Below are 16,236 nucleotides of genomic sequence, written 5' to 3' on the forward strand. Positions count from 1 at the left end.
TTTCTAACAGCAGTAAAATGTATTTTAAATTAAATAAATTACATACATTCTTCTTTTTGTGTCAATTAATTTAATTAAAAAAATTATTTTTGGACACCCTGTATAAATAATTATCTTAATGTTCATATTACTGAATAGAGAATTGAATTACCTTTCAAATGAGCTAGCACACGACCCCTATTCTAATTTTAAAAAATAGTCGATTACGTCATCACGCCCAGATGGATGACGTCACTAGTATGTTATATATGTCAAAAGATCATATTTTAAAAATCGAATAACTTTTGTATTTACCATTTTTTTTCTAATTCTGTAAATAAAGCAATTTACAGGGGGGTCAAAATATAGTGAATTATCCTGTACATATCTAGTAGGTAATGTTTTGATTTACATTAATTGATTACCAACAAAATGTTTACCAATCTTCATCTAATATATTGTTTTCTTACTCTATGCTTTGTTGTATTTTAATATTTTAATTCCACAAAAATCAAACTAATTTGATTAAATTCAGAACTGCCAAACAGTAAAACGTTCAGTTGGCCTATCTTCGCACATGACAGGTACGTGTAAGTGGCTAAATGAGCAGAGGCCTCGACTTCAAATCCTAAGCACCCTAATAAACGCGGGTTCGAATCCCAATGCAAGTTTTTATTTTTTTTTATACATTTTATGATTGTAAATATATATGTTATATATTTTTTTTTCAGAAAATGCGTATTTAGTTAAAATTTTTGCCAACAATTATTGTTCAGAAATCATTTCTTTGGGGCATTTGTCAATGTGTTTGTGTGTCTTTTATTCTTTTATTTTTTTAATTTTTGGTATTGTTTTAATAAAATTTTTTGGAAAGTATTAAAATTAGTTTAATATTTATATAAAATATAAATAAACTGTTTAAAGTACATATTAATTTCGTTGGAATCATATAATAGAAGTATAACTTCTTACGTGCGTACAAAGCACACACACATTCTTTTTTTTAATATATAGATATCATTTTGCACTAAAAGGTTTTTTACGTACTGTAAGTTTTGTATTAAACACCTAATTTACCAAGATTGTCTACTTGTTGTAGATTTATACAGCCTAACCTTGATGTCTATTTGTAATGTTACACGCCCTGATTTATATATTTCTAGCTCGATTTTTCATTAGCACCTGTTCGATCATATTTCCCTCCTGCAGTTTGAATCCCAACGAATTCACAGAGAGAAATAAATTTTTTCTGGCAAGATATCAACTTAAATTTTCTTGCAGAATGAGTACTTAATATCGCTAATTTGTACCTACTGATTTTTTTCGTAAGCGGTATCTTATTATTTTTGCTATGTACATTTCGTGTAGGTCATCCAGAGACAAAATATGTGCTCTATTCAGTATAAGTTTGGGCTATCCTCTACTCAAACACGACTCGTGATGCCCGCTACAAAAAATTGGTGAGAAAATTTTTAACATATACATATTTTAAATTGCTTCTGTATCTCTAGATATAGACTGAACACATAAACATCTGCAAATATTTATGTATATTTAAAGTAGCTTATCTGGATTTATGTTGACAAAAGTCATAGTGAGTTGTACTAAATGTGTGAATAAAACCAAAATAGTTACCATTAATAAAAAATGAATTAAAGATAAAAGTATCAAACATATTCATTTGCAACTGATTTATATATTACACATACAAGAAGCAAATAGACCACATAACAATTGAATATAAATGGAGATGCTGGTTGCAAGATTTCAGGAGCTTAAGAGGCTCTGATGTGCGGTCAGGCCCCATGTTAGTCAAACCGAGACTAAAAATGAAATTAACCGGAGATAAAAACAAAAAATGTCCTAAAACAAGAATGTATAAGAAATAATAAATTAATATTAACAAAATAATTCAGTGAGAAACTGGCAATTAACCGAACAGTATCACAACAAACTGGAGAGTCAGTCGAAAAAACATGGAAGCATTTTAAAGAAGTACCTAATGAAAAATACAGCAAAAGAAACAAAGGGATTAAAAAGAAGACAAAATAAAAACTGATAATTATAGATGCTACTGATAGAAGAAAGAAAAAAATCAAAGAAGAAATTCTAAAAAAGGAAGGGTTGGAAGAAGATAGTTCACTTGAAAGGGAAGGCAAGAAATGCAGAAGTAAAAAAACAAGCCAGAAAAGTTAAAAACAGCTTATGTTTCATTTCGGTTCAGAGATGATCTCACCATCCATCAAAGATGGGATGGTGGAGTGGAGCTGTTTTTAATTTTTCTTTTTACTCATATTTTGAGTACACGGAATCAACTTTGACTGGCCTAACTGATATTATGACATCGCCAATCACTTCACAGGCGGTCTTTCTAAGGGCCCGTTTTCACGCTACATCTTATTGTACGTTTTGTGTGATAGGACAAATCCTATACAATAAAATGTGGCGTGTAAACAGCAAAACGTACGTCTTGTCGAATCGAAATGAAATCTACGTAACGAATACGTTTTGTAGTACGTTTTGTATGACCCACAAAACGGTTAAAACGTATAAGAAAACGTAGCGTGAAAACGGGCCTGTATACAGCAAAACGTACGTCTTGCCGAATCGAAATGAAATCCAATATATACTGGACAAAACGTACGTTTTGCCGTACGTTTTGTATGACCCACAAAACGTACACACCCACAAAACGTACAATGTGTACGTTTTGTGTGATAGGACAAATCCTATACAATAAAATGTGGCGTGTAAACAGCAAAACGTACGTCTTGTCGAATCAAAATGAAATCCACGTAACGAATACGTTTTGTCGTACGTTTTGTATGACCCACAAAACGGTTAAAACGTACAAGAAAACGTAGCGTGAAAACGGGCCTGTAAACAGCAAAACGTACGTCTTGCCGAATCGAAATGAAATCCAATATATACTGGACAAAACGTACGTTTTGCCGTACGTTTTGTATGACCCACAAAACGTACACACCCACAAAACGTACAATGTGTACGTTTTGTGTGATAGGACAAATCCTATACAATAAAATGTGGCGTGTAAACAGCAAAACGTACGTCTTGTCGAATCAAAATGAAATCCACGTAACGAATACGTTTTGTCGTACGTTTTGTATGACCCACAAAACGGTTAAAACGTACAAGAAAACGTAGCGTGAAAACGGGCCTGTAAACAGCAAAACGTACGTCTTGCCGAATCGAAATGAAATCAAATATATACTGGACAATAAAACAAACACACCCACAAAACGTACAATGTGTACGTTTTGTGTGATAGGACAAATCCTATACAATAAAATGTGGCGTGTAAACAGCAAAACGTACGTTTTGTCGAATCGAAAAATGTATAGGATTTTTCCTATCACACAAAACGTACAATAAGACGTAGACGTAGCGTGAAAACAGCAAAACGTACGTCTTGTCGAATCGAAATGAAATCCACGTAACGAATACGTTTTGTCGTACGTTTTGTATGACCCACAAAACGGTTAAAACATACAAGAAAACGTAGCGTGAAAACGGGCCTGTAAACAGCAAAACGTACGTCTTGCCGAATCGAAATAAAATCCAATATATACTGAACAAAACGTACGTTTTGCCGTACATTTTGTATGACCCACAAAACGTACACACCCACAAAACGTACAATGTGTACGTTTTGTGTGATAGGACAAATCCTATACAATAAAATGTGGCGTGAGAACAGCAAAACGTACGTTTTGTCGAATCGAAAAATGTATAGGATTTTTCCTATCACACAAAACGTACAATAAGACGTAGACGTAGCGTGAAAACAGCAAAACGTACGTCTTGTCGAATCGAAAAAATTAAATCCGCTTATTGACAAAACGTACGTTTTGTCAAGTGTATACCAACATTACGTGGATTTCATTGCGATTCGACAAGACGTACGTTATGCTGTTTACACGCCACATTTTATTTTATAGGATTTGTCCTATCACACAAAACGTACAATAAGACATAGCGTGAAAACGGGTCTTAGAAACGTAACATAAGACGTTGCGTGAAAACGAACCTTTAAGAGAACGGTTCATTCTACAAAAAAAGTAATAAACATTTTTGTGTAAAATTATTTCTTTGGGGGACACTGAGGGTAGGAGTGGCAAATTGACATTCAACAGCAACTTTCACCTTGAATGTCTCGTTTTTAGAGATCAAATCCCTTACGCCTGAACTATATTTCTGAAGCACAAAATATAGCCGAAATAAATTTTTGTTACACTGTAAAGTTATTCTTTCTGACCTACACTGGCGGGCAAAAAATTTAGGTCACTAAATGAATTATACACGTTTGATGCCTCGAATTTGCTAAACCTGTTGTCCGATGTGAGTGATTTTTTAGTATGTTATAGCTTTATTATTTAAAAATCTCAAAGTGTTAATATTGTTGCTAGACAGGTAAATGTCATTTTATACCGGGTGTAACAATCATTACGTACTGTGTTTTTTTCCTTAAAGTTCGGATATGTTGGATAATAAAAAAGGTAGGTACCTACTTTTAACAACTAGCCATGTTCTTCATCAATGCAGGGTGTTTCTAAATAAGTGCGACAAACTTTAAGGGGTAATTCTGCATGAAAAGATAATGACTGCTTTATAAACATATGTCCACAAATGCTTCGTTTCCGAGATGAGATGTTGAATTTTTTCTTACAAACTGACAGTTTATTTTTTGCTCTAAAACCGGTTGAGATATGCACATGAAATTTGGTAAGTTTTAAGAGGTCGTTATTGCGCATTTTTTGACATACAAATAAGAATTTTATATTCACCATTGGCGTGCATACGGGTATAAATATTTTAGATGCATCCCGTATGCACGACAATCAATGGTGAATATAAAATTCTTAATTGTATATCAAAAAATGCGCAATAACTACCTCTTAAAACCTACCAAATTTTAGTTGCATATCTCAACCGGTTTTAGAGCAACAAATAAATCGTCAGTTTTTAAGAAAAAATTCAACCTCCCGTATCTCGGAAATTAAGCATTTGTGGACATACAGATTCGGCACTTTTTTAACTACCCTATGGGTTATTCAGTGTGTGGAACAAAGATAATACTTAATTGTTTGAATGCGAGTGAGACACAATCCACTCATGTTGTGGATCGTCTCCCCACTCCAGTCAAGTAAGGAGTCTGACAGTTCGACAGTGTTGCTATTTTTCTGTTATATCATTCCTTCTAAAATATTAGTCGGATATTGAATGTAAAATAATATTTAAATCCGTTACAGTTTACTGTCGAATGAAAATTAATATTGTCCCAACAAAACTTAAATGAAGTAGTCATGTAATTGTTATTTTTTAAACGATTCCATCAATTACTTGATTAATTAACACAGAACACTGACTTTACAAATTGATGAGTGACAACAGCGCAACTTTACTAGACAGACAGCAATATTCCCCTCATTCCCTAAAAGGCTAGGCGGGGCTTATGATTTGCTTCTATTTTTCGTATTTTCGCGTTCAACAGGTCGAATTTGAATTTCAGATTTCAGGTTCTATTGTTTACAAGCTGTTGTCACATAAGGTTGAAAATTAAAAACTAATTAACATGCCAAACGTTTATAAACGAGAAGAAAAGATCCAAATGATAAAATGGTATTATGTGGGACATTCTATTCTGACAATAATACATTTATTTATTGGTGATTTTGAAAATCGCCCAATTCCAACAAAAAAACAGTTCGGTCAATAATTAAAAATTTCGAAAATTTTGGTTGCATAAATAACTGTAGAAAATGTCGTCCTGCGAATCAACCACGACCGAAAGTAATTTCTGTCGAACGCGAAGCTCGCGAAATGCAAGTCTGCTTAGCTGCTGAAGAAAAGCCTTGTTCGAGCAGACAAATTGCCGACGAAGTTGACCTAAAGGAGAGAACTGTGAGGAACATTTTAAAGCGAAATGGATACAAGTGCTATAAAGTGCAAACCACACAAGAACTTTTCCCAGACGATCATTTTAAACGTATGCAATTTTGTCAAGCTATGATTGAGAAGTCGAATGTCGACAATAACTTTTTAAAAAATATTGTGTTTACCGATGAATCTTCATTCACCATCCACAGACGTCATAATCCATCTGTCGTCCGCTATTGGTCTAAGAAAAATAAACGATTGAGTATTGCTGTGCGAACACAATACCCAAAGAAATTAAATGTGTGGACTGGACTTTATAGCGATCATATAATTGGTCCATTTTTTATTACGGGAAATCTGAATGGACGTAAGTACCTAGAATTATTGCAAAATCAGATTATTCCCGCAATTCGAAACGTCGCGCCCAACTTCGACGATGTCTGGTTTCAACAGGATGGTTGCCCAGCACACAATTCAGCCGCAGTCAGAAATTATTTGGAACAAACATTCCCGGGACGATTAATTTCTTCTCGAGGGACAATAGAATGGCCCCCTAGATCACCAGACTTAGCACCTTTAGATTTTTATTTCTGGGGTATGCTAAAATCCAAAATATATCAGCATGAATTTGAACGAGCGACCACTTTAGCAGAATTACAACAAAAAATTGTTCAGCTCTGCAGTGAGGTAGAGCCAGATCAGCTGAATGCAATGAGATCGTCATTGTATGATCGATTCGGTTTTTGTTCACTACAAGAGGGTGGTTTGTTCGAACATTTACTTGTTTAGAATTGTTTTTGCCTTTAATTTTAATTTAATTATTTAGAATAAATTTTTCAGTTGGTTTTCTTATAAAAAAATATTTTTTTAAAATGACTTTAATTTTAATTTCATTATTTAGAATAAATTTTTCAGTTGGTTTTCTTATAAAAAAATATTTTTTTAAAATGACTTTAATTTTAATTTAATTATTTAGAATTGTTATTATGTTGGTTATATTTTTATAAAAAAGTACTTATTTTGTTATTTAGGTTAAAAATTTTTTTGGGGGATAAATGGGTAGAATGCGAAAACATGGAGTTGATTCCAGTTTACTCCAATTAGCCTCTTCTACTCAAATCCGACTCTCACCTTCACGTTGGTGTCCCCTGTTAACCGAGCAACCCAACCTAGAGATCCGGTATCCAAGCCCGGGTGGAAAGTTGGGTCGGGAACTGACGAGAGCGGGTGAAATGGCCCTCCTAAAAGGGGGTTTGGCGTTGGGTTAACTACCCAACTCCGTAAAAATCCATAGTTACGAAATCTAAAGTTGAAAATGCTGGACGGAAATCTCGACGACGACCTGTATGCAACGAAATAAGGACAAATATTAAATTGTATGAAGCCGTAGATGAATTCCACATCCCTGATAAACTGATAATATTGGTTAAGGCTACAATGCGTAAAGTTGTTTGTAACAATGGCGTTTGAATCGCATGTTGGGCTGCGACCGGGAGATGCGCTAGTGTGTCTCATTTTCAACATAGCTCTGGAAAAGTCGGTCAGAATTTTAATAAATCATCTCAAATTTTGGCATATGTAGATGACGTGGCCCTAGTTTCCCGACAACACGCAAGCTAGAAGAAATGTATACACCTCAAATGCCTCAAAAATATAGGGCTGCAAGTAAACGAGGAGAAAGCTAAGACGATGGCATCAACACCCAACAATAGAGCCAGAAACATCGGTAACCAATTCACTGTTGATAACTCTACCTTTCTTTAAAGCGGTGGACAAATTCACATACTTAGGCACCCTGATCGCCAAAGAGAACGTCATGACGGAAGAAAACAAGCGAAGGATACCTACAACATTTTTGTTCAATTTATTAGATAATATTTTGTATTTTGACAACGACATTCGAAGTAGGAGTTTTTTAAGTTAAATTGTGGCTTATTTCCCATTTAGAATAATAAATTACATAAGTAAATGCCACAAAAAATAGAAGCTTTTTATTAGATAGAACAACAGAAGAAATAGAACAACGTTTTAGGTGAAATATGTTTTAAATACGTATCCATAAACTTTAAAAATAATAATCCATTCGTAAATACCGCGTAGATATGCATAGAAAGCTTCAAGGATCTGCAATCGTGCAGGTAGTTAGTTTCATTCGGTTCCCTTGGCGCGATGCAGACCCTTAAGTCACATATCGCACCACCGGCAGAGGATATCGGACTGAACTGAAGTTTAATTTTGGCAGGCGGGCGTGGCTTATTTTGCTACGAATTGAGGGGAATAACGCGTAGTTGCCACGCATCAACTCCTAAAGTCAATATTCTTTGTTAACTAATTAAGTAATTAATAGAATCGCTTAGAAAATAACTATTACATTGCTACTTTATTTAAGTTTTTTTTGTGACAATATTAATTTTAATTCTACAATGAACTCTAGTGGAATTAAATATTATTTTACTCTTATGTATCTCACTAATATTTTAGAAGAAAAGATGTAACAGAAATGTAGCAACACTGTTTCAAGATCAAACCCACTCATTCGAGATCGTGGCTGCATCTCACTTGTATTCACACAATTAAATATTATCTTTATTCCACACACTGAATAACCCATAGGGTAGTTAAAAAAGTGCCGAATCTGTATATATGTTTATAAAGCATACGGTCATTATTTTTTCATGCAGAATTACCCCTTAAAGTTTGTCGCACTTATTTGAAACACTCTGTATTGATGAAGAACATGGCTAGTTGTTAAAGTACCTAACTTCTTTATTATCCAACATAAGCAAATGAATCAAAAAAGAAAATGTTAAGAAAGCCTACAATTGAGTTTTAATTTAAATATTTTATCTATGCTATAATATTCCACACAGTGTTCCGAACTTTAAGGAAAAAATACAGTAGGTATGATTGTTACACCCAGTATAAAATGACATTTACCTGTCTAGCAACAATATTAACACATTGAGATTTTTAAATAATAAAGCTATAACATACTAAAAAAATCACTCAAATCGGAGACAACAGATTTAGGAAATTCGAGGCATCAAACGTGTATAATTCATCTAGTGACTTAAATTTTTTGCCCGCCAGTGTATTTCCACACACACGCGTTTTGCAAAATTATTTAAACATACGACTCACCTTGGTATGGACATCAAATACTGCAAAACCTTTCTGTAATCTTCAGGTTTGGCCCGTTCTCGTCGAGGATTGGCAGGAAACGACAAAACCGGCCCTCCTCGACGATCCCGTCCACCGGTAAGTATCACCAGCCGCTCCTGAAGAAGGGGCATCATTTCCAACGCGCGCTGCCCGTCCATGTCTTAACTGAAAACGAAAAGTCAAAATTATTCGGTTATATTTCTATTGCCCCAAAATAGTATATTGTGTACTTAGTACTAGAACCAATGCATTTCCAAACAAAGGCAAAATGGCTCATAATAATGAATACACCGTGAAGAATGAAGTGTGGAGATTTGGCATAGGACAATCCCTTGAGTGATTCCTGATTTTATTATTAGGCCAGAGAAATAAGGTTTTTGTCGGGACACTTGAGCAGCCAGGTTGCAAATGGATTTTTTGGGTACTATATACCTAATACATTATAAATACAAAAATGCCAGTCACAGTTCGGTAATATTTTTCAGTAATATTTTTCTTTTAGTAGATGAGCCAAGGTTTAAAATGGCACTTTTTGCATTTTGGTCCGATCATTTTTTGCTTCGGAAATTGCAAAATAAGACTAAAATTTCAAAAATAAAAAATATGCTATAACTTTTGCGAAAATGGCCTTAAGACTTTCATATTGCATGAACAGTTGAGTCACAAAAATTTTTAAGACGATTCATCTATTAGTTTAAATTTTATTCAATTTGTTTATCGCAAAGAGCTTTTTTTTCGCAATGTTATTGTTCAGAAAATAATAATGATATAGCAATTCTGTGGAAATCACGTGCAAGAAAAATAGTTATATTTTGAAAGTATTGAAAAAAATCATTAAAAAGTCGTTTTTATCACTCCGAAAACAGTTTAGTAAAATAGAGTCATATTTGACTTATAAACAATTTGAATAGGTTAATATTGACTATAGAGTAAATCTACTTTAGGATTTCAAAAGCTGGTATTTTAAAAGCACTTTTATGATTTAATTCACAGTTACTTCTATATATATATATATATATATATATATATATATATATATATATATATAAAACAAAAGATGAGAAGTTATTGGTTTAACGACCACTCGTACGTTATCAATCAAATGAAATAGAGAATGTGGAGAAATCCCCTTACGAATAATTCACACATCCACCGTAAGGGGATTTCTCCACATTCTCTATTTCATTTGATTGATAACGTACGAGTGGTCGTTAAACCAATAACTTCTCATCTTTTGTTTTAAACATATGTTTTACTTCAAGTAATTAGGGAATTAAAACTTGAGACTGTCATTTTCAGATTTGGCGTAGATCTACGCTTCTGCTATGTCTTGGTCTCGAATGTTGTTTTTGAGTGGAATGTGTCTAAGGATATTCAACCTCTCATCCTTACCGATGAGCCCAGAGAGGTTGAAGAGGGCGAAACACATTTCTAAGAACTAGTGTTTGGATTTTTAATTCTATTCAAAAAATTTTCCCAACCCAAAATGGTGGATGTGTGAATTATTCGTAAGGGGATTTCTCCACATTCTCTATTTCATTTGATTTATATATATATATATATATATATATATATATATATATATATATATATATATATATATATATCAAATTATCCTCTAACAGTGTTAGTTACCATACTACTCCGAAACGGCTTGGCCGATTTTTATGAAATTTTACACGTATATCCTATAGGACGGAGAATAGGTTTTAATCTGCTTTTATACCCATAAGTTATAAGGGGGGTTGCCCCCCTGACATTTTTTTTTATTTTTTTGGACAAAATTATCTACCTGAATTTTATATGATGTAGAATTAAACAATACATAAAACCCTTAATTTTCACTCTTCTATCACCAACCCCAATTTGTTAATCATCATCATCATCATTCAGCCTCAAAAGTCCACTGCTGAACATAGGCCTCCTCCCCTCGTTTCCAACCCCATCTATCCTGCGCCGCCCTCATCCAGTTTTTATTTACCTTTCTTAAGTCGTCAGTCCATCTTGTAGGCGGTCGACCGACGCTTCTCTTGTCTTCTCTTGGCCTCCATTCCAATAACCTCTTCGTCCATCGCCCATCTGTCATTCTGGCTACGTGTCCTGCCCATCTCCACTTCAACCTGGCTATCCTCTCGATGACGTCAGTCACCTTTGTTCTTCTCCTGATTTCTTCGTTTCCGATTTTGTCTCGCAGAGTTATTCCTAACATTGACCGCTCCATTCTTCTCTGCGTGACTCTTAGTTTGGTAGCCGAGGCTTTAGTTAAGGTAAGTGTTTCTGATCCGTACGTCAAGACTGGGAGGACGCACTGATCGAATACCTTTCTCTTTAGACATGTTATAAACAACAATTTGTTAATAGCCATCTATATATTTACATCTATAAAATTCTCCTGTCACAGTGTTAGTTTCCATACTCCTCCGAGACCGCTTGACTGATTTGTATGAAATTATATATGTATATTCGGTAGGTCTTAGAATCGGTCGTAATCTATTTTTCATATCCCTGAGTGATAAGCGGAGTTCCCTCTAACATTTTGTAATGTTAGGTGGGGATGTGCGTACATAACTATAAGACTATGAGTACATACAAATTTAAAAAATTATGATCAAAATCATAATCAGAATCAGTTTCATTTTTTGAATGCAAGGATTTTAATAAATCCCCTCCACCGACTACGAATCCGTTCTGTTAGGACGCCATTTTTAAAACTTTATTAACTAAACTATTGAGGTTCAAAGTTTACTCAAACTTTTACACATAAACTATATACCTTCAACTTCAAAATGGTTCTAGTTAGGTTGCTCAATTGTTATAAACAAAGTAGCTGTCAATTAAATAAAAAAAGTGGCTAACTTTGACCGTAATTAACCAAGGCAAAAAGTTTTTTTTTTAAATTCGTATAAAAATACCTGTTTTTCAAATCCCATTGTAGTTTTAGCCTACAGTCAATATTAACAAAGTTATTTAAATTGTTTATAAGCCAAAAATGACTATATTTTAGTAAAATGTTTTCGGAGTGATAAAAATGACTTTTTAAAGATTTTTTTTAAATGCGTTGAAAATATGACTATTCTTCTTTCATGTTGTTTCCACAGAAATGCTATATCATTATTATTTTCTGAACAATAACATTGCGAAAAAAGTTCTTTGGAATAAACAAATTGAATAAAATTTAAACTAATTGACGAATCGTCAATTTTTTGTGCATTGTGTGGACTGTTTAACTCAACTTTTCTTGCAATATGAAATTTCATTTTCGCAAAAGTTGAAAACTTTCGCAACAGATGATCGGACCAAAATTCAAAAAGCGCTGTTTTAAACCTTGGCTCATCTTCTAAAAGAAAAATATTATAAATATTTAATTACCCTATCTTTACCTGTAGCGATTTAAACGAAAAAACTCTCATTTTTAACCCTTATTTGTTAATAACTAAATTTCTCGTCCAAACTGTGATGGACATTTTTGTATTTATAATGTATTAGGTATAAAGTACCCAAAAAACCTATTTGCAACCTGGCTGCTCAAGTGTTCCGAACATGGTATATTTTTGCCTTATTTCCCTGGCGTATATGTGTTAATCATACCTATTCTGTAACTCATTTCGATGATAGAAGTCAGTAAAATCGAATAGAAGTGACCAAGTCGAATAGAAATAGTCCAAATCCGTATTCCATAACTACTTCGGAATCTCTACAATCGTAATGTGAATAGAAATCACTTCGACAGCATTTACCCTGTCGAGATGAGATTCCGATTATCGGAATTGTGGTTGACGCAAGCGCATTTTGTTTTGTTTTGACGTTTATATTTTATATATAAAAATAATTAATTACATACTACTTATTTATAATTATTTATAGTATTTGTACCTTTTTTTAGCTGCTTAATTTTTAGTCTGTGGTGTTATTTGTTTAGAGAACTATATATATTTCATTTAGACATGTTGTACGAGTATGAATAATTGGACCTAACCTTATTTATTTGCTACTTGGCGTCTGAATGTTTCCCATTCACATTGTTGCCATATTTTGTTCGTATATTTCTTGTACAATTGCAATCAATGGTATAATGCACAAGAATAGCTTGATAAATAAATATTATACCAGTATACTTGTATATTTATCAGTCAACGCTCATAGCCTGAACAAATTATAGAAAAGATGCCATTTTTGGGAAAAGTTGTTTAGCAGTTATTTCAACTGAAATCGAATCTTAAAGATTGCATATTATTAGTAATATCAATTTTAAATAATTTATTAATAATAATGAATTAATAACATCAATTTAAATATCTTTGATTTAAAAGCATTTATACTTCTTATCTTCACTTATCTTTTTTATTTATCAGTTTATCTTCTTTTTTATATCAATTTTAATTAACTTTAATTTAAAACCATTTATCCTCTTTTAAGCTTTTTGCATCCAGTATTTACACGAATATTTTATTTACTTCTCAAAACTTTGAGGATAGTATGAAGAAAGTATGAAAACATTGAGGAAATGGCAACGGTGTCATATCTCAAGTAACAAAATAGGTCACAGAACACAATTTCGCTGGTTACTGCGCGGCTGCCACCTCCTCAGAACCGCGTGAAATAGAAGTCAGAGATTCCGATTACGATATGAGTTACAGAATACCGATCCAAACACAAGAATGACGCGATAGATATCAAACATTCCGATTTTGGGTAATTACGATTCGACTTGGTCATTTCTATTCGATTTGTTAAAAGTTACAGAATAGGGCTGAATAGCTTTAAACAGTCGATATGACCTCAGGATTATATCGAATCTATACTATAAGCAGCAAGCAAAAGTACGTGTTAACGAACAGCTGTCAGAGGAAATTGAAATTTAGAAGTGGGTGAGACAGGGATGCGTATTGTCGTAAATATTTTAAAGGCCAACTCCGAAGAGTTACCATTAACAACATTATGGGGAATTCTGACGACGAGGTCGAGGCGCGTGTTGAAGCGAGATTCAAGTGGGTCCTAATTTAAACGTCGGCAAAGAGAGATATAATATATATAATAGTGGAAAAGAAAGAGAACGCAGATACCCTACAAGACGGTAAAATTAGTAATATTTACACTTTGTGATAAAATGTCCCGAATATGTCCCGAAGAATACAGGCAACCAAAAAGTTGACTGCTCTCAGTGGTGGAGATAAAAATATTAGTTGGTTTTTTTAATTCTCACAATGATAAAAATTAGAACAAAACGTAGTTTGACCATAAAATTACCACGCCACTGATCATACCCTCGGCTGACGAGACATCCACACTATCCACAGGCTAATAAATTTTAGCATTTGGTGTTATTTTAAGGGTCATAAATACCAAATTTTGACAGAAATTTCTCTATCTCTTCTTACGTTTAATCTTTTTCACATTGGGTTGAATTCCGTCTTCAGTTTTTATCCTTTTCTGTTACATTTTTTTATTTCACTCATAATGTCGCAACACGCTCTGTCAGTTTTCCTCTTTAGATATGCGGATGGTACTGTCATCTTGCCGAAATTATTGAAGATCTTCGGAGACTGGTGACCAGAATAGCGGTAAGAATACGGTCTAACAATTCACGTCAAGCAGACAAAATTTATGAGAATATCTAAAACTCAAAGAAATAACGAATCTATTGATAACGATCTTCTCATAAACGGAACCAATTTCGAACTAGTAGATCAATACGCATATCTTAGGTTTAGAACAGACGAACCACTCTGCAGCGCTACTCTGTGGCGCCACAAAGTGGCTTAAACAGGTGATTTTGTAGTCTCAATGATTTTGTAATGGACGCCACAGTGGCGAGGATCGGCGACAGTGGCCAGCCACTGGTCCATTACAAAATTAAAAAAATTGGAAAGAAATCCTTTGTAAAAGGTATAAAAATTTTTTTATTAAAAATCCCTTAAAAGGGCTACATCACAACAAAACGTTTTCGATTTTTATAAAAAATCATCATCAGTGTTCGATCTAAAAATAAGTATAACCGATTTAATGAATATAAAGTTAGTATTTAAATTTTGACAAAGGTTAGAGCAAGTTGGTTATACTTACAAACTGGATGCCAGCTGAGCCACAAAAGAAAATATCTGGGTAAAAACCCTTTACATAAAATATAGATGCCTTAAAAGTGCATACTTCAATAAAAAGGCCTGTGATGGTCACATGGCAAACAGGATAATGCCCTAAGGTAAAGTATACAGGTTTCCCAACACGTGGGATCCAAATTGAGTTGATCACATTTCAATGACTTAATGGCAACTGAATGCAAAATGAGTGATGTTTCTGAAAGGTGTCAAAAGACAGATGGACAACGTGACGTGGAATTTACCCTGTATTACGAAAGCCAACTAATTGTTAGTAAAATATATAATGAAAATTAACATAGTAATAACAAACATCAACAAAGTTGTGGCTATAATTACATTTAAGTAAGTACCTTGAATATGTAAGATGAACGTGGAGCATGAAATGATTTTTATAATGTAAATAGAGAAATAGCCAGAATCTATGCAGCCACCTATACATAATTCAAAGGTTGATGAATGCCGTTCCTATTCAAATTGAAGTAAGTCCAACTGTGCTGTTGAAAATTTAATTTACTATGAATTAAAAGGAGTGTTTGGTTTAATTGTACTAATGGCAGAGTAAATTAGAGAGTCTGTAGTAAATGAAAGTCTGATATTAAAGTAGTGTTGAAATTAAGATAAGTTGTATGAGTCACAGGAGGAAACTGATATGATATAATGATATGTGAATTAATTGGTTATAGGTACCTGAGTGTTGATATTGGAAGTGAAGAAGAATATCAATTAAACTAATAACCTGGCAAAAGTATGAGGTCCTTTTATGTAACATAGGCATGTAGGACTAAACATGTTTGTGAAATAGGGATTTTTCTATTTTTTATTTTTTATTTTTTTTATACCAAGTTATCGAGTTGAATTGAAAAGGTTTAAAACTGGATGGATGTATGAAGGTGTATTGGAAAACAAGCAATATGTGTAAAATTAGAAGGTAGTGAATAATTTATGATTTGATATCAGAATTGTTTACTGTAATGAGGTGTGATGAAAAAGGCTGGGCGCCCCAGAAACCAGACCCCACATCCTATAGATAAGAGAGTGGAAGAATTAGTATAAAAACCTTTTATAAATATTTTTCTGAAGTTTAGTTGGACCCATAACG

The 16,236-nt window shown here is 33.5% G+C and overlaps 1 protein-coding gene across 4 annotated transcripts in view; it reads right to left on the reverse strand.

Moving 5' to 3' along the window:
- Nucleotides 1-16,236, reverse strand: part of LOC126885284 (kalirin) — a 1,143,465-nt gene that overhangs the window by 1,104,884 nt on the left and 22,345 nt on the right. For all 4 annotated transcript variants that reach the window (XR_007698367.1, XM_050651791.1, XM_050651792.1 and 1 more), the window contains exon 2: nt 9,019-9,204. Coding sequence is in view for 3 of the 4 variants with exons in the window: in XM_050651791.1 (XP_050507748.1) it covers nt 9,019-9,197 (179 nt within the window). In the remaining variant the exon portion in view is untranslated. The remainder of the gene's footprint in view (nt 1-9,018; nt 9,205-16,236) is intronic.

Source organism: Diabrotica virgifera, chromosome 5 (genome assembly GCF_917563875.1).
Source record: "Diabrotica virgifera virgifera chromosome 5, PGI_DIABVI_V3a".
NCBI lineage: Eukaryota > Metazoa > Arthropoda > Insecta > Coleoptera > Chrysomelidae > Diabrotica > Diabrotica virgifera.